This window comes from Strix uralensis, chromosome 3, assembly GCF_047716275.1.
Source record: "Strix uralensis isolate ZFMK-TIS-50842 chromosome 3, bStrUra1, whole genome shotgun sequence".
In the NCBI taxonomy this organism is placed as follows: Eukaryota; Metazoa; Chordata; class Aves; order Strigiformes; family Strigidae; genus Strix; species Strix uralensis.
Window position 1 is genome coordinate 95,624,283 of NC_133974.1, and position 19,217 is coordinate 95,643,499.

General features: G+C 37.0%; 1 protein-coding gene across 1 annotated transcript in view; it reads right to left on the minus strand.

Annotated features, from left to right (window-relative positions):
- Positions 1–19,217, minus strand: part of KIF6 (kinesin family member 6) — a 172,326-nt gene continuing 153,109 nt past the window's right edge. Inside the window, exons 17-22 of the mRNA XM_074863494.1 lie at positions 15,950–16,034; positions 14,813–14,948; positions 13,081–13,169; positions 5,456–5,545; positions 3,366–3,472; positions 1–234 (exon numbers count right to left, since the gene is read on the minus strand). Of these exons, the coding sequence (XP_074719595.1) occupies positions 218–234; positions 3,366–3,472; positions 5,456–5,545; positions 13,081–13,169; positions 14,813–14,948; positions 15,950–16,034 (524 nt within the window). The 3' untranslated portion in view covers positions 1–217. The remainder of the gene's footprint in view (positions 235–3,365; positions 3,473–5,455; positions 5,546–13,080; positions 13,170–14,812; positions 14,949–15,949; positions 16,035–19,217) is intronic.

A 19,217-nucleotide genomic window follows, 5' to 3' on the forward strand; every position in this document is an offset into this window, starting at 1 on the left:
TCTTAATGCAAGCTGTAGATACTGAATGCAAATATTCAAATATCATTCCCTGGAGAAATGGATTTTGCTGTCAAAGACAAATAATTTCTATACCTTTACCAATTAAACCTGTACATCTAAAGGACGTATCAGTACCTGTTTCTAAACAGAAGAGAAAGGGAAAGGATAAAGTTCTTCAACTGTTTCAAAAAGGAAATAGTGGACTGCAACAAGAATTTCATTTGTTTCCCAAGCCTGAAAGGAGATAAAGAATACATTAGTCTATATTTCAGGTTGTGTTGTCAGTTTTAAAACAAACTTCAGAAACACCAGGCAAAAGAAAGTAAAAAAAGGTCTTGAACCTTTTAAGACAAAAAAATAATTCATCTATTCCTCTGCATTTTAATTTCTCTACCTCAAGAGTGAACAGGGCAACAAAAGCATGTTTGCAGAGTAGCCCTTTATAAAAAGCTTTCCAATGTAGTTATTACAATGCTTTAACAATCCCAGCAAGCCCCTGTGAATGTACCAGCTTTAATTCCGCTCTGTTTAGAAAGCAAATGGTAACCACCTACAAACTCTGAGGTAATCTTCACTGAGACCTCTCATTCCCTCCCCTGCATTACTGTCACTAAGGATATTGAGCATTCCCATGCTTTCTGTTTATGAAACTTATTTTCCACTCCATTGGCTTCTGCACACATTTATCCTTTTTCTTTTTTTTTTTTTTTTTCTTTTTTCCCCAGCTAATGTAAAGTGGGGCCCTCAGTTTGCTTCTAAGATACTGATATAACAGCTTGAAAGGGTCAGGATCAATAAAGGAAAGAGCAGTAAGTATGTTGACACTTTTTAGGCCTAGCAGACTTTGTTTTGGCTGAAACTGTGCTTTCTCATGTTGTTTCCTGTAGGGCACTCCGTTTGTAATAATCATGCAGGGAGTGAGTATATTTGCGTGCAAATGCAGAAATGGTTATTGAACATCTCAGTTGAAGAGCGTTTGGAAGGAGACAACAGAGTGCTGGACTGGGACTCACCACACTTAGCTTCTGTATGAAGCTGTCTAACAGTTTAGTGGCTCTGGTCAAATAATTTCTTTCTGGTTTATTTTGCATATGTTTGAAATTTATTGAGGAAAAGTTCTGTGTGAGACTCATAACACATAACTTTTTTCCCCCAAAGTATTCAGGCAGAATACATCCCTTCTTCTTCTACTCTTCCTCTCTGCTTAACTCTAATTTACCTCTGACTGATAGTCATTCTTTATAAACAAAAATAAGTCCCCATACCCACCCCAAAAAAGAAAATCCTCCAGTTCTCTTTTGCTTTGGATGCAACTGTTATTGGAAATTCCATATAGCAAATGATGCACAAACACTACAGCAGTTACTGTGCCTCTCATCTCCTTTTAGTCTAGAAACAAGTCAGGTAAGTGTGATCTGCTCACAGGAAAAGGGAACACATAACACTATCACAGATATGGGAATTGTGGAGTCTCAGCCCATTTTATTCTCCCCGTTAGAAATGCTACCGCTGAACCTCATAAACGTCCTCAGGTTTCACACAAGCACAAAGTATCTCATTAGTAGCACTAATCCATAGATTTGACCCTCCTTCATCTTGTTAAATTAGAATTTACTAACTTTTTTGATCAGTATCTCCATCCTTCAAATCTGGGAGGTCTTCCCTTTCCTCACAAGCAGTCAAGGAAGTAAAGCCTTTTATCTGCCAAATCTCCAAATCCCTCTCAGAACTTGCTGCTGAGCTGTCTCTTATCTATGACACATCAGGTCCCTACATATTTGTTATGCCGATCATATTTATGTAGCCTCTTTACTTTTTGTTCCCCTGCCTATGCTTAGTGTTTGGTTGAGTCATCCAGCCCTGCACTGCCAGGATGACCAAATGCTGCTATTCCATTTCTTTTCAGCTACTTAGGGCAGCATGTAGCTCATCTTGTCTAACTGAACTTCAGAACAATTTTAAAAGTGTTGACTGTCTTTTGTTCTGCAAGAATACCTTTTATAACTTGGGGTCTAATAGTTGTCAATGTTGATAATGCCTAGTCCCTTCTGAAACTGACGGATGATGCTAGGTAATAGCCTGTGGCTGAAAAACAATCAGGATGGAAAAGACATTTGAGAGAGATATTCCTGATATGGTTTGATTTAGGAGATGATCACAGGACAAGATGTGCTCTTGTTAAGTTAGATTAATGTACTTCACAGAATGAGTCAAATTTGGACCTTCTAAGGGCCTGAAATGTTTGTTGTAAGACACTTATCTCTAACCTTCTTCTGGTGAGCTGCCTATAAATTCAACTTAATTTCATCTGCAGAAGAAACCTGACAACAGCTTTTCTAAATAAAGACAAAAGGGATCCCAAAGCCTAAGTGTGTTAAGTGTTTGCTTTGGATGAGTGTAGGGAGGCTGTTTTTTCAGCCACTGTGTGTTTACCTGACAGTTTTCTGATAAGCAGTGTGATACCGAAACCCCACTTCATGACAGTGCTAACACCATCTGCCAGTTGCTGAGAGCTTGCTGAATAATGCTGTCATCAGCACTCAAGTGCTGATGGAAAGTTATTGCTTCAGTGACCACTACCACTTTCATCTTCTGTCTAATTGGTTGCTGCCACTAAAAATTATTATTAAAAAAAACCCCCAACACCTAAAATCATGGCCCATTTTTCTTTATCATGATTAATTACTTTTAGGCTACCTTGCAGTGCCACCTTTGTGTATTTATTGCTTTCTGCTTCCTGCCAATTTTACTTCTCTATCCTGTAGAGTGAAATTTATTGCCTACCTATGATTGCTCTCAGTACCTTATTTGGTGACAAATACTCATAGAAAGTTTTACTAGACCTTGATATACTGAAATACCTGTTAAGGGCATACTCTGCTAGACACAGTGGGCCAGTCTGCCTCATGAGGTAGGGTACAGCGCTATCATTTTTGTAACCTTTATTTGGTGTTGTTACAGCTAAATTTGCACCAGCTGAAAATCAGGCCAGATAGTTTAAAGAAAATGTATACAGAAAATTTTGGAAGTATTTTAATCATCAAGAAACCACATTCAAATGCATTTACTTAAGTGTAAAGAAATACTGTTCAGTCTGCACAGACATGCATGCCCCAGAAAGTTCACTGATGGCAGCTGAGAAAAACAGTCAGGCCTCATAGTTTTTCACTGCAGCATTGAACTACTAAAATAAATACAAGTGAAGAACCTCAAGTGTTTAGAACGGCTGAGAACATAATGTAATATAACTTAAGCCAGAATCAGTTCTTACTTGCGTCAGTATAAATGTGGACTAAAGATATTTTGGCTTTAAAATACTGTACTAGAGGTTTTGGTTTGGCTTCCTATTTTTTGGCAGGATTTACCTTTCTTTTGCAGGATGTTCTGTCTTGCTTTAATGAAAGCTAGGATGTCAGCATCAGCCTGGCTGTCTCCAGTCAGAGGAATAGATGTACTTGAACTTGGTGGGGTCCTGAAATAAGAAAGTATACTTGTGGACCCAACTGAGTAAGGTTATTTTTCTATTCCATTATCTCCTCTTTTTTTCCCAGCATGGAGGACTTTATTCTCCAGATACATTGTTAGAGATGGCACAGTTCAGAGGAGAATCAAGCTCAGGACTTCTTAATGCTCTTATGTAGATTCTTAAGATTAGCCCATATCTTTTTAGTTTGGTAGGACTATATGCTTATCAGCTATTAAACCTCTCACAAAGGGTTAAAAATATTTTACTGCTGAGTCAAAGACTTACTGCCAATCAGAAAAGCCTAATATAGTGAGTTTACCAAAGAAATGATGAATGTGACTATGCCAAGTGTTTGTTTGCTTCAGGAAAAAATGTTGCTATTTATTTGAACAGAACTATAGTATTTTTGCCTACTGTAAGGGAATGAAGTTTTCATACATACATAGAAGTAAACAATCACATGACATTCATGACATTTGCTGACAGATGCAACTCCTTTGTACTGCTGAGTCTCCAGTCCCAGCTGAGATCTTGTATCTATGCAGTTAAATCATTGACTTACCTCTGCTTTTGATAGACACTCTAGTGGTATAAAATGATGTAGTACAATGAAGCTATTCTAATCAGCTAAGAAAGTTAAAAATTTGGCCCTGTGTCTCTAGACTTGTTTAAAGATTAAGCACTAATGGTGAAATGAGAAATACAGGGATAAAAATTACAATATGGAAGGACAAGTGGAACTGAAGGAGAAACCTTTTTTTTAACATATCCTACCTTTGTAATTATAGTTATTTCCACTGTTCCTTACTGACTACTGCAGTAGAATGTAATTCTGCCTGACATAAACAGAAGTCTGATATCCTTGTCTTTATGGTACTAAGTTCTCAGTTGCTGAATTAGTGAACCAAAATGGAAAAAAATATAGAAGTGATTATGAACTTAATAAAATTACTCTTTTAATGTAATTTACAAGGTGATCTCAGAACACCAGTAAAGGACTATTCTCTTATTGATTTTAATTTGATTAGCAACCATAAAAAAAAAAAAAAAAACAACAAAAAAACCAAGACACAATATATTTGAGAAGGTACTGTCTAAATTCCATTTTCGCTTCTCTTTCTTCTGTTTTTCTTAAACACAAATGCAATTTATAACATTAGGTTATGGGATGAAATTTTCCATGGTTTTTTTGTTGTTCTAGAAATGGATTGTTTTGGAAAATGAAAGAAAAAACCCCTTGTGATTTGTTCTTACTAATGCAGTAGGAAAAATAGTAACTTAACCATATTTTCCTAGGGACCTTAATAGCCAGAACTGTTGAGCACAATAAGAATGTAACTTCTGAAACTATACTGACTTGGCATGATGTATTGGTGGGAGAAAAGAACATGGAAATGAGCACATTAGAAAAAATAGAGAAGCTGTCAAAAAAAAAAATAGTCATTTCTATTAACCTGCTAAGGTAATTTTCACAAAGCAGCACCTCTTTTGAGAAAACATGACATGTAACCTTTGCCAAGTCTGACATACCTGGGCTGCTGGTGTCATTTTATTTTACTAGAATAATTTGTAGGAAGGAGATTCAAAATATTTTAAGGACAAAATCACAAGAAAGAAAAAATTTCTGTGTAGTTCCTGCATTCTGCAATACTTATGTACTCTGATCTCTCTTCCTTTCAAGTGTTTTTATTTACTCTTTCAGAGTCCCTTTCTCTTGCTGAGAAGACACAGTCATGAAGACTCATAAACTCATGGGGAAAAAAAGTCTCAGGCCAAAAAGGAAACCACCTCTTCAATGATGATAATGCAGCTACTTGGTGTAAAGCTATGGGACAGCTCTGGTGTCGTTTTGGAAGTGGGAGGAAAATCTGCAATTTCAGTTTTATTTTTGTTTTTCAGGGAGACTGTTGTTAAAGAGACTGATGGAGGATTATCTATATTACTTACTGGTTTGCTTTTTCCTCTGAGTTGTCCAGGTACAATTCTTACCTTGCTTTTAAACTAGGGTTACTAGAAGTGATTGAATTGTTTTTCCCAGCTGAATCTTCATTAGGGCTGACTCTTGTGGTCTCTGAAAAACTGGAATGGGAGCAGAAATGAAGGAAAGAATATAGCCCTTGTGGAGGGAATATTAATACATGCTAAGTAACTACAAAGAAGATGTTTTTCAATACTTTTTTATCTATATAAAGCAGTTGTTTACTGGTACAGGATTTTCATTTGAATCCATGTGATGATTAGGTTTATGTAGAGAATGTGGCTATGAAAGAATGACAAATAAACTCATAAAGATTATACTTTTAGTATTTGCCTTCTAAGCAGGGCTTGTAAAGCACTTTGATGTATCTGATGTACAGTTTGTAATGGTATATTTAATTCCCAAACTGACTAGTATCCAAGTGAGGCCTTAGCTCATTTTCCATTCTTTCTTTAGTCAGGCAAAATTATTACCGAAATCAGTGGGAGACTGGATAAAAACTCAGTGAGCGCTTTGGGATGTGGCGTGTTGATGATAGCCAAATATATTGCAAACAGCTGTTGTGCATTCCTGTCCCTGCAGATATCGCTATCAAGGATCCTCTCCACTAGGAAGAGAGAATTCTGCCATGGCATGTCTAGGGACCCTCTCCTTTTTCCGGGGGTTGGGTATGTTGCCAGATCTGGTGCCAATCTTACAAGAGTGGAAATACTGAATTACTCAGTTTTAGGATTTTTCCAGTAGATGGCAGGATTGGCAAGTTCTTGCTTTTCTAACTCTGCAGTAGTTTGTTCATTGTTGGCTGATGAATTGATATTTCTGGCAGAGAACTTGAAAAAGGAAAGAAATTTATTACTAAAATTTTACTGTATTACACTGTGCCAGGTTCAGTTTTGCAGAAGATATTGTGCCCAAGAGTATAAGTCATTTTCAGATGAAGAGCTCCAGGTTTACTGAATGTTTCTCTTTAACTCCTCAACTCCCATACCATTCGCACCTGCCTAAATGGATTAAAATAACCTTTGGACTCAGCCTAATTCAACTAAAGTGATATCATATTTAATGTTAATAATATTCCATACTTTATAATGCCTACAAATTACAAGAGCTAGAAAGGATGTGTGATGTTATTACCTACAATGTGGTTTAACAATATCTGGGAACTTCACATCATCGTTCTGCTTTAGGATTTCCTGAACATTTTTTCCATTGATTTGGCAGTTCTTAAAAACTAAGTGATTTAGGGTCTTAAATTCAACTTTCTAAAAGGAGTTGGCATCTGTGCCCTGAGATACCGAGGCACCCAAGTCATACAACCATGGTTTAATAAATCATTACATATCAACTGAACCATAGCAACCATCCATGACTCTGTTCTTAGCCTGCAACAAATTTAAGGTAATGTGACTTAATGTGATCCTCTTTAATTGATTTCTTTTCATTGAAATAAGCTTATTTGCTTTTAATTTGTCATGAACAGAATGTATAATTTTATAAATGCTGTGAGTCAACTGAAGTAATTTATTTTTAAGCTGCAGTAGTTTATATATTTGAACTAATTTTTTCCACTGAATATAAATGAAAATTATTCTCCAAAATTGTTAAATCCCCATTTTAAAGGGGACATAGATGCAGATCCATTAAAAAAAATAGACACTACAGGTGTGGCAGGTTTTGACCTCTAGGGATCTCACTTTCAAGGGGATTCCTGGAGACAAGACAGTATGTTAAAACTTGCCTTAGAGTGCTCTGGAAGAACTGGGCACCTGAGGAAGGTGATATTAAAAAAGACCCTTAGACTGAATGAGGTGATGCCCAGAATCAGGAAGTTAACATTAATGAGCTCAGATATGGACCTTAAACTCCTACCCTCTGCCTGTGTGGTTACAGCCAGATATTTTTGTCTGTGGGATACAAATTCTTCGCCTGCAAGTTAAGGAAATTTATAAGGAAGGTTATAACTATTTTTTGTAATGACTTAAAGTTCTGCTTCCATATAAGAGGTTAACAATTAGAGTACTAATCTAACAAATGAGTCCCTCAGCTTGGCAGGACTCAAACACATGTTGTACGCATCCCAGAGATTTTTCTAATCCCTAGGCTAGAGGGATGGCCTGTATGGGGATAGTTTGCATCTTTCATACTGAAGGTCAGATAATGTTTCTATGTCATTGCAAGATATGTTGAATCATAAGGGGACAAAAAAGTGTAATTTTACTGTGCAGTGGTTTGTATGCTCAGATGCAACTTGCTCCTAGTCTGTTCTCAGAAGCCAGGACTGTTCTCCTTCATCTGAGTGTTAGATGCTGTTCCAGTGACAAGAAAGGATGAGAAGTTGCTAGTACTGCTCTAAATTTAATGGAAAGACATTATGACAGTATGGGGTGGGGGTAATGATCCCCCTCTCTGTGTGTTAAGCCTGAAGGACTGGACATTTCAGAATGCTTGACAAAGACAGACAAAACCACAGCTGACCTGATTTGGTATGATGACAGTCCTTCTTCAAGCAAGAGGTTGGTCTAGAGATCTCTAGAGGTGCCTTCCAACCAACATTTCTGTAATGTGTAAATAGGCACTCCTAGATCACAATTTTGGATTTGGATGGGCATACAAGGTGTAGAAGACCTCTCTCTTTGTCTGTCTCCTAAACTCTAACATTATTCAGGTTCTTTTGACAATGTATAATTCCCATTTTCCTTCTGAATCTATCTGATTTTTCCTTGAGCTGAATTTAAGAAGTCTCAAAGCACCATTTCCTGATAGCTTCAGTGAAATTGCTGCTTTTTCTGGAAATTAAAGGTAGTCTGTCAACATCATATGTCTCAGTTTCTGTTTTAATCTAGTATCTGAAATTTCAAGTTACCATTGGGTAACTTGCATTTTTGGGTGGGTCATCTGTTGGGGGTATATGTCTCAGTCAGGCATGGGGCAGCAGCTAGAGAGATGTATGGACTGTTGTGACAGTGTCTCCCTTGCTGCAGGAACCCAAGGTCCAGAGACAACTGTCCCATGGACTGACCAGCTCCATCAAGCACATAGGGTAGAGGAGCTGGAAAGATGATGGATGTCATGGTATGAACGCTTGATTTTCCAGCTGAAAAAAAGTGGAAAATCAGATAGATTAAAAGGGAAAGTGTAAAATTTGAAGGTGTGCAACCTCTGCAATGTTAAAAAACCTCAGCTGCGGTTCTCCAGTCATCTGAGCCTTGGATGTGGGAGGAACATATGTTCTGTGTAAAGGCAGGCAAGATTCAAGCTGCTTGAAATCTGAGTGTTTTAGTATTTGGTTACAAAATCAAATTTGGCCTAACTTGTAAATTCATAGATCAATTGTTCAAGTTAAATTGTTACCAACAGAATGTGAAAACCCTTGAAATGTCATTAATCAGCAATGTTATTCCCAGATTATATTCTGTCATCATGTAACACTGTGGAAAATTGGCAAGAATGAAAAATTATGACAGAAAATGCTGCAAAATATGTAAACATTTCCCTTGTTTTACATAGCATTAATATAATTATAGCATTAATATAATTTTGCAATCCAGGACAATAATTGTTAAAAATCTTGATGCTCAAATTCACTGGAGAACATGAAGAGTTATCTGAAAATATCTCCAAGGGAATCTAAAGTGACAGGAAGATTTTGAAGAAGAAAATGGAGAGCCAAGGAGTCTGAGATTGAACATACTGTGGGGCTTGCTGGAATAGGAGAAATGAGATTTAGAAAAGGGGACAAGTGAGGTTAAGACAGATCTGACTGAATTAAAAAGGAATGCATTCCTTCTGAGAGAAGGAAAAAAATCCAAAATTTTTTAGAAGATTTGAATAACTATCCAACATTTGCTTGATTCAAGGGGAATACAAGAACAGTTCAACACTAGTGAAATTAAATATTCAGTGAGAGAAGTAACTTGAACAGACATGGATCTGCTAAATTTCTTAAACAAAAGCTGATGTGGGAGAAGACTATATGACGATGAACAAAGCACCGTGCTTGAATTCTGAAGTGGAGCAGACATAAGTGCTGAGCCCAACATGCATTTTAAGACTTTTTGCAGACTTGACAGGAACCCATTAAGAGACATAAACGTACATACAGTACGAGTTGCAGTTAGCACCAGAGCTTTATGGTAGAGACAGTATGGACAAGTAGGGTATACTTTTTCAAGTTTGAGGGATTTTATTAGGTATTCCTTTTGAATAAAATAAATTCTTGATTATTATTCTAAGTTGCTCTTCCTTTCTTTCTGTACTGTGACTCTGGGATGGCTGATCAGGCCTTTTTCTGTCTGAAATATAGAGATAGGTATTCTTTCTCCACTGCACAGTGGTTCTTCATTTTAAGTGATAGTTGTTCTTCATTTTAAGTAATATGTTCAGATCAAATGAGATATAATATTTCTGCTGCCTTCGTATGAAAGATATGCAAAGATAAATATAGTCTGGAAACCTTCTGAATCTACTCAACAGGTTAATGAGAACGAGTCTGTAAGCCTCTACAATATACAAACTACTGGTTTCAGCTATTTTAAATATATCAGATTTGGTAATGTGATTAACCTGTTCAAGAATTTACCTTTCTTATGCAGAAATGTTTTTCTCATGCCAAACCCACTGATAACACTTATGTCACCCTTTTCCCCACTCCAGCTCTGTGGTCACTGAAATCAATATTTTGCTTCTTACTCTAGTGGGAGTTGGATCAAGCCAATGGCTTTCAACCCTTATTGACTAAGGCAGAAATGTTCACTGTTCAATTCTTTTATTAACACAGACTCATTTTGACACTTAACAATTCAGCCTTTTTTTTTTTTCAATTGAAAAAGAGACACGTTTGGCCATGAATCAAGATACAATATGTGTGTATCCTTCTTAAGCCTCAAAAGGATTACCAGCTTCTCTTCCCTGTTATTTTAGTTATAAATTGATTTAACATAAAATAAAATTAGAGGCTATCACATTCCCACCCCAAGGCTTAATTTACTCTGGTCACATGACTAAAGTGTGTCAAACAATAACCATCCATGTGCACTGGAAGGTGATCAAAGGATTTTGTTCAAACACATATACAAATCTCAGGAAAGATTACAGAATATACCTATATCCTTTATATGCTGAGATAGGTAATTTATTCCTTCTAATCCTGAAGATTATATTTATATCCATTCACACTCAGGAGTTTTTATGAATCGTTTTACTGCATACTTTGTCAACAGCAGTCTCAGATTTCTGACATGAAGCCCAAGAAGTTTTAGATCTTTTATCTACTGAACACACCTGTGAACTGAATTCCATCTTGGAAATAGGTTTTATTTACACCACATCATATCAAATATAATTTATGTCAGTTTCTGCTTTTGTGACCAGTTATTCTGCTGGGTGAAGATAGCAATATCATTTCAGAGAAAGAGATTGTTGATTTCTAGGTGAGTTAGAAACAAAAAGCCATTTGTATCTTGGGACTATGTAACCAAAAGGAACAATTGTAGCCTGGACTCATCCTACACAATCATGGAAACTGGTAAGTGAAGTTTCTGTGTCAACTGGGGTCAAGGAAATCCTTGGGAAATAAATGTTCTACTGTTATACTCTTAAAGCCCGTGAAATTGGAAACTTTTACTCTAAAATGTTATTGCCTCAAGTAGGGGAAAAAGTAAATTTCCATGCACAGTGGGATGTTAAGCCTGCAGCTCCTGCCTCACAAAAAGTAGAAACAGAGTTCCTACTTCCATATACATCACACTGGAAATGTACCTGTGTAAAATATGTTTAAACAGCCTAACATAAAATGGTTGGGAAAACAAAACTATATTCATCCTGACTCCCTTTACAATTTAAGTTCAAGATGATGAATGTTCTGGGTCTGCGATATGTATGCAAGGATCATCCAGTCAATCACAGTCAATATGTCTATTACTTAGACACACAGAAACTGTTCATTACAATGAACATGTGATTTTTTGCAAGAGGCCATGTGGGAGAGTACAGGTCTCTGAAGTAAGCTTGGCAGCTGAAAGCAACCAGGCACCTTTCCCTGTTCCATTCAAAATTCTAGACAGTTTTCTGAGATCCGTACTCCAGTAATAAACACAAATGGTAAAGGCATGTGAAAGAAAAGTTTAAAAGAAAATTATAAAGAAACCAGTTATGCAATTTTGTTTCTGAGCTAGGGTGGAGGGAGGAGAAATCACCGCTCCTGGAGACCAGTCTCCCATTGCAGTGGAAAGTGCCTGGGCATTATCATATGTTCTTTTTAATTCTAGCTTGGACTGCAAAGGATATCACTCTCCTGAGCAATGCATCAGCACACCAACAGGAAATTGTTGTTCCCAAGAACAACAGGGCAGAGAGGTTGTGCAAGAGGTCCTTGGTTCAATTCAGTACAAAGCTAGTGACAGTCACAGATTGTCTGAGCCAATTTGGCTGACTTTGTGCTAAGCTAGACCAAAAATGCTCTCATGTTCTGTTTCATCAGCTTTTCTGTGGGACAAGTAACCTTCAACCTAAAACTAGAAACGAACAGCTCAAATTAGGCCTAAAACCTGCCAGCCATTTGCAAAGGTAATAGTGCCTAACTCTTGAGAGAACACAGAATAAAAATTGAAGCAAAGTAGAGAAGACTAGAATTGGTTTTCATAAGTTTGAGACATCTGAAAATGCCTTCTTAAACAATTTTAGAGGATTATGTGTTTCATTCTCTCTACTGGATATGGAACATTTACTATAAATACACAACAGTTTACAATAAAAATTAGAATATATTTTACAGTTTTAAGAAAATCCAGGGTTCATTATTTAATGGTATGTAAGGACTATTGTTTTTGCTGAAAAGCAGAAAACATCATTTATGTAGAATATTATTATAAAATTGTAGGTAAAGCCACTCACCAGAGAAAGGTTAACTGTATAATGAGAAGAATGGAGAGAGTAGGAGAAAAAGAGAGCAAGAGAGAGATGGGGAGGAAGAGAGAAGGAGAGAGAACACCTCCATTTATTGTCAATTAATACGGAAACCTGCACATTCAGGTATGTGTTTTCCTGTACTCTGCTTGAAGGCTATGAAAGATCTATTACTGCAAATTTAAATTAGAGGGTTTGAAATCAGAAGTGACTGATGATAAAACAATGAAGATGATTACATTTTCCTACTGTAGAGGATGCACCACTGTTTTACAATATCAAATGCAACTTCATTGTGGAATATGCTGCATAAATGTAGCACCAGGACATTTTTCAACAGCAAATCTATCTAGGTTATATATTAAAATGTTTTTTAATCTTTTTTTGGTTTGCAGCCCCCTGAATACATTTCAAAGGACATAGTCTCCACATACAGCAAAACTGACTGATAACAGGCTTGCTTTTCTTAGCTATCTGTCATGGGGTCCCTAATGACAGGTTTCCAAGGTCCCAAGACCAACAAGTCAGAAGAACTGAATTACAATAAGCTACCTTCAATGTGATTGCAAATTAACTGAATGATAAAAATTCATTTTCTACACAGTCATTTCTCTTGTAACTGGAAATGCAGTGTCTGGGAGTGATATTTGCAAAACCATTCTGGTGAACTTCACTTCTACTAAAAATGCATTTTCTTACAAGTAAGGAAGGAAGACAAAAATGACCAGTTTACCTGTTGGTTGATAGATGTTGCACGGATTTGATAAACTGGGGATAAACCGTCATGGTATTTGTTGAGCTAATCATCTCTGGCTTTTCCTGCTGGGTCAGATAGAAAAACAAAATTATGTAGGTTAGGATTTTTTTTAGAATGCTTAATATTGGCCTACAGGTCTCAGCAATAACAAGGTAGGCAATGACTCATTCAGAAAACAGATTCTGAATCACACGGTATTTTCTTCACTTGGACAAACACTTCTGAACAAAAGGAAAAGTGTTTAGGATTGGTTCAAGTATTTTTAAGCTCAAGTTACAGGTTTTTAATATGTAACAGCATGTGTTCACCGATTTGAGATTCTTAGGGAGCTCAGATGTATAGATAGGTCAAGATCCAAGAAATCAATCCCAATTATTTTTTCCAGTTTTCTAATCTTCTACTGATGAATTATGAGAGGCTGAATCCTGGACCTCTCCTGTTAAGGGATAGAGAAAAATGTGCTCCAGTGGATTCAAGAATATTACTTGCAGTGCTTTGAAAAGCCTAAATATTTAGACAGGAGGATGACTAAAACATTATCCTCTTTGTGACTAATGTGGTTAGGGATTCTAACCAGAAAAGTATTTTGCAATTATAACTTGAAGTTAAGCTTGTTAGGTGGCAACTATATGGATAACTAAGTTCCTTGTGTTAAGTTCCATATTTACTTCAGGATGTTTTCTTAAAAACACAGTTTAAGTTTATACTTAGGAGAATTAAACAAAATACTGGCTAAAAACTTCTTTGTTTATAACAACTTTTCTCCAAGGAGTAAATCTTCTCTTCCAGTTAATACTGGATGATATGGGATGGATTGCACTCAGCACTCTTTTTCATTAGGCTGATGTGCATTTCATGACAGTGCTTTGCTGTGAGATGCCATGTCACTGCTTGGAAGACATTAAAAAAGTGTTGAGGAGCATAAGAAAGCTATGCTGTTGTTTCAGTTGATCCCCCTCTGGACCCTCTTGTACTGTCGCCTGTGTTTGTGAAACTGTAGCTTTCAGACTGACTGTGTTATGAACTTCTAATACACTGTTTAAAATGACATCTCTTTAGTTCATTTTTACATAAGTCATTAAATTGGAGCACTCTATTTCTCCAGGGTTCTTAAACAGGCAATGATGGCAGTGGTGGGCCTCAGCTGGAGACTGAGGGGACACATGCTCTGTGCTGAGAGCTGCTGACCCTCTGGGAGCTTAGGAAAGCTGAAAGGTTACTGGAGTCTTTACAAACAAAGGAAGGTAAAACCCAATTATATTTGCTGGGATTTGTCCACATTACAGCTATGACTGCCATCTTCTAATACATATGTCATAAACCTGATGAGATCATAGTTTTGCTAGCAGTAAAAAAGATTATTTCTTCCAATCTCCTCTGTTTTATGTTCCTTCAGAGTTTTCGGCATTTTGGGATCATTCTTGACTTTCAATCAAGTTGTTTGGGGTAATGTCAAAACAGAAAATAGACCAAAAAGCAAGGGTTTTGCTTTGTTTCTGTTAGCTTCATACAAACATAATTCACATTAGCTTTGTGTGATTTATGTTGGCATAAGCACAGGTGAATCAGGTCCCAAATCCCATCCTTCATACTCCTTTCTATCTAGTCAATTAACTATTTCTTTAACAAATGATTGACGTTACATTTCATGTAATTTCATGATGTTACATTTGCATGAAAATGGAAGAAATATGAAGTAATTTCATACCTGTAGATTTATTGCCTCTTCAGACCACCAGACTTCAAAGTCTTTTTGCAGTTTCACCTTGCCTTTTTCCATAAGAAGCTGCAGGTGCTCAATCTCTAGCTTCAGCTCTTTCAAGCGATTGAACATTGTTTTATAACTAATATGAGATAAAGAAAGTGTATTACAGATCTTCCAGCACATATCTGAAAAAAGCTTTATACTACCTAGAACAGTTACAGATTTAAACTACGAAAGGATATAATAATAATCAGAGATGCAGGGAGCAGAGACAGAGTGGTGGTAGGAAGAGACATCTCATAGTTTATAAGAGCTTCACTGGACAGTAAGTACAAGAAACTTATCCCACAAAGCTTTTATTTCACTAAAGAAATCAGTGAAATTCAAGTGGGATCAATATTGATTAACAATTAAAATGCAGGTTCAATCAAATATGTCAATTATTTCTTTTGATTTCTCAGCATGTTACCATTAATAAACAACTGGTTGCCAGAGCGGGGATTCAGATAGGAGCTGAGACTGATTCCTCTTTCAGATGGAACTTCATTAAGGAGGCCTCTTGGCTAACATATAGTTGAAGATTTATCAGTAGTATGAAATAGCCAGAAGTTTCCTCACAGATTGCACATAACATAAATGCTAGCAAATTACTTAGAACTGATATCCTTGCATCTATTTGCTTTTATCCTCCTGGCTAAAGCAACATTAGAGCAAGGATTGGTTAATTAATGCATATTCTGCATATTATTTACACTTAGTCAATCCTGCAAAGACTAAACGTTTTCCTTAGGTCAAGGAAGGCAAGACATTTCTGAATCAACCAAAAAGGTTCACAATACATTTAGATTCAAACAACAAGTTTCTAACACTAATCCTTAGGGAGGACATTAAGCATTTTAATTTAATTTTAGCCATGAGCCCAAACATATTTTTTTTTCTCTCATGTACTATGGCATCTTACAGAAAAAACCAACGGCCTATACACAAATTTAAAAACTATTAGTGAACCACAAAGCTGACATTTTAAAAATGTCAGAGAAAACCCTGAGGGTAGATGGGTGTGCAGAATTGTAATTGGAACATACTATCAGTATAATTTATCTTCTGAAGGATGGCAGAAGTTTGAGGCAGAAGTAATACCTTTTTTTTTCTTCTTCAATTTGTGTTCGAAGTTTCTCTTCTACTGGATCAAGTGTATTTAGCTCTTCAGAAGGACTGGAAACAGCTATAGAAGAAATGTCCAAATGTAAGCAATGACCAGAAGATGTCAAAAGAAGCAACTTTTAATTAAAATAAAACTATTTTTTAAGAGGCAGGTAATGAAATGGGGGTCATTAACTGTTTCTCTCTTCTGGAAATGCTTCTTCAAATTCCTTATTTAGGCCTTAGTATAAGAGACACTCAATAACTAATGATTTGAATTAAGGTGCTTTTAATTTTTTTTTCAGTAAAGACTGGAATATTCATTTTAGATATGAATAAAAGTGAGTTTGCCAGTCTATTTTAAAAGTTCATCTTCGTCATAAAACCCTACCAGATGCTTTCAACCTGCCAGTTTTGGCTATAAATTCAAGACCAGGACAGCAAAGTTGTGAAAAGAAGATACACCATGCTGATGCCTGGAAATAGAGTAACTGAAAGAAGAGTAAAAGACAAACCCTGAAGGAGAAATTAACTTCGGCAAGCATTAAATTCAGACAATTAGTATAAATAAGGAAAATGTCCTGAAACTATGTGAGAAATTTTTTGAGGTAAAGAACTGAGGAAATACCTTGAGTAGACTAAGTTAACCTAAGCAAGCAGCTTAGGATTTCCCTATCCTATAACAGAGCTAGTTAGCATGCAGTACACAATATGCTTATTCTGAGAGATGGCAAAACAGTCTTTCCATCATGGGTTATATATGCAGCAGTGAAAGGAAATGTAAAGTTACCTACTAGTATAACAACAGTTTATTTCCAGGATGAATGAGAATAGTTTAAGGTTCCAAGAAAACATGTTTAACCTTTCGACTGAGGGAAAATGAAAGAAAAGATTTGCTGTACAATGCATGCAAGTTTCCATTCTGACTATTATTTCTGCCAAGAAAATAAACTCTACATCAACCTGTTATGAGGCCTGAGGAGTGTACCTTTTCTTCAAGGAGAGGAATTCTGTCTGGAACAAGAGGGCAGTAATGACCCTTTTCCGCCTGTCAGCACACCAGCTGAAACCATTAATCTTTTGTTGCAGCACCCTTGTAGCTTAATACAGATGAAGCTGAAAAGCATTTTATTTCGTGTAGAGTACTTAGGTCAAGCATGTTAATACAGGAGGCCAAGGTGGAAAAAGCCCATGCACAATTCTCATTTCATACATCAAAAGGCTTTATTGGATGTGCAGATTACAAAAGAAGGATAGGGGTAGACATTTGTGGTGGAGAAGGTATCCTCAAAAGATTAAAAAATAACCTGTTTGGAATGTTAAAGGGAATGCGCAAGCCAGGAGGTACAAACATCATGGCAGAGGAGATGCTACAACAGTGGCATTGTATAACAAGTTATACCCAAACACAATGGATAATAAGGCGGCCATCATAATCATGCCAGAACCTTTAAGGAAAGCAGTAAACCTTTCAACAATTACAGGGGATCAGGATTTCCTGATTTGTCAGACTTCATCCTCAGGAGAAGGCATAATGTGCAAAACTGCAGAGCTACACAGGGAACTTGTGGGGAGACACTCACTGCACAGCTCCTGAGGCTTCACGCTTGTTCTGACCTTCAGGAATACACAGCATCCAGGCTTGAAATAAATGTGCTTTTCTGGAACAAACTGAAACTATTTAGGGAGTTACTGCCTCCCAGACGAGCCATGCCCACAGATCATGTGAGCATCCTTACTCTGTTTCCATGTAAAGCCAGTCAGATTTAGCTTGGGCAGTCTTCAGCAGTGGTTAAAGGGCACTCTTCCTGAGCACACTGAAGTGCATTTGACCCATCTGCACAATCTGTTATGGTGTCTGGGTTCAGGAAGTAGCAGCTCTAGCCCCTTATAATAAAGGGAAATAATACAGAGTGGAAGACAGCAACATCTTAAAATGTTAATGCTGTTTTTGAAGTGAGGACTTCCCTACATGAAAACATCACCTAACTCTGCTAGTCATTACAAAGTGATGCAAGGCCACAACATTGCAGCTTTACTTCCCTGATTGCTGGTACTTGGAAAAATATTTTTGCACTAGCTCTGAAAGGGCAGCCAAACTTATGTAGAATTTTGTCACTTATATATAAAAACACCAAAAAAATGTTTTTCTACTGATGATTACATGCTGTAGAAGGGATTATTTGGTTGCAAGTTATCTTCAGAAATAATAATACTTTTATATGAGACAAGTACCTCTATCATACAAAGGCCATAGCATACTCAACCCTGAATACAGCTACACCCGTTATCTCTAGCAATATGCTGGTGATGAAAGCAAGAAACACAGCTGTGGGTAAGGTGAGCAGCACGAAGTTTCGTGTATGTACAGAATGGAAGGAGATGAGTACACTGCATGCTCGTGAGGCCCCAGCAGCAAGAACAGCATTGGATATTTCATCAAGTAAATGGCTAAAACTTAGAAATCCATCACTGTGTTCCAGTCACAAAAGTGGAAGGATCTGATCACTGTGTCAGGTGAAGTCCAGTGGTAAGTCAAATCTGCGACACGACTACTTGGGCACTGCTTTGTAAGTTCTCCCAGTGTCTTTTCCCATGTTGCAGTCTCCATTTCAGCTTTTTGTCATGCCTGCTCATTGCAACAATGTGCTTGTGAGTTGAGTATCATGCTCTAAAGACTAGACCTTTTTGAATCTGCCTACTGTAATATATACAGAAGGACACATGGATCTTTCCTGATGTTCCAAGCAAGAGAGATCTGTGGCCTGGTGGAGTGTATTTCAACCCTTCTGTTTGCTGCTGCTTCTGCCTTCTCATTCCTTGCTACTTCTTTTCTCCCCTCTCCCCTTCACCTTTCCTGAATCCTGCAGTTGCCTCTTTCTGCCCCTGGGCTCCTGCTGCTGCCTCACATCCCTCTCCTCCGACCAGCACAAGCAATTTCAGCTACAGCTGAAGCTAGGAAGCTAAGGCAGAGGCTCATTGTAACTCATGTCTAATGTTAGTATTCTTCAGTATGCAGGCGCAGTTATTTTAAAATAACATGAGAGGGGCAACTGAGTGAATAGACAGTAAAACATAGAAAGCATAATATTAACTCACAAATTTAAGATAGATACCTAAGAAGAAATACTTTCTTTTTGCTACAGGTTTTTATTCCTCTAAAGAGTATCTTTTTATTGTATATATCTGCCTGCACATGCAGAAACAGAAAATAATTAAAACATCATTTTATCTATGTATTAACCATATATATACAAAGTGCATG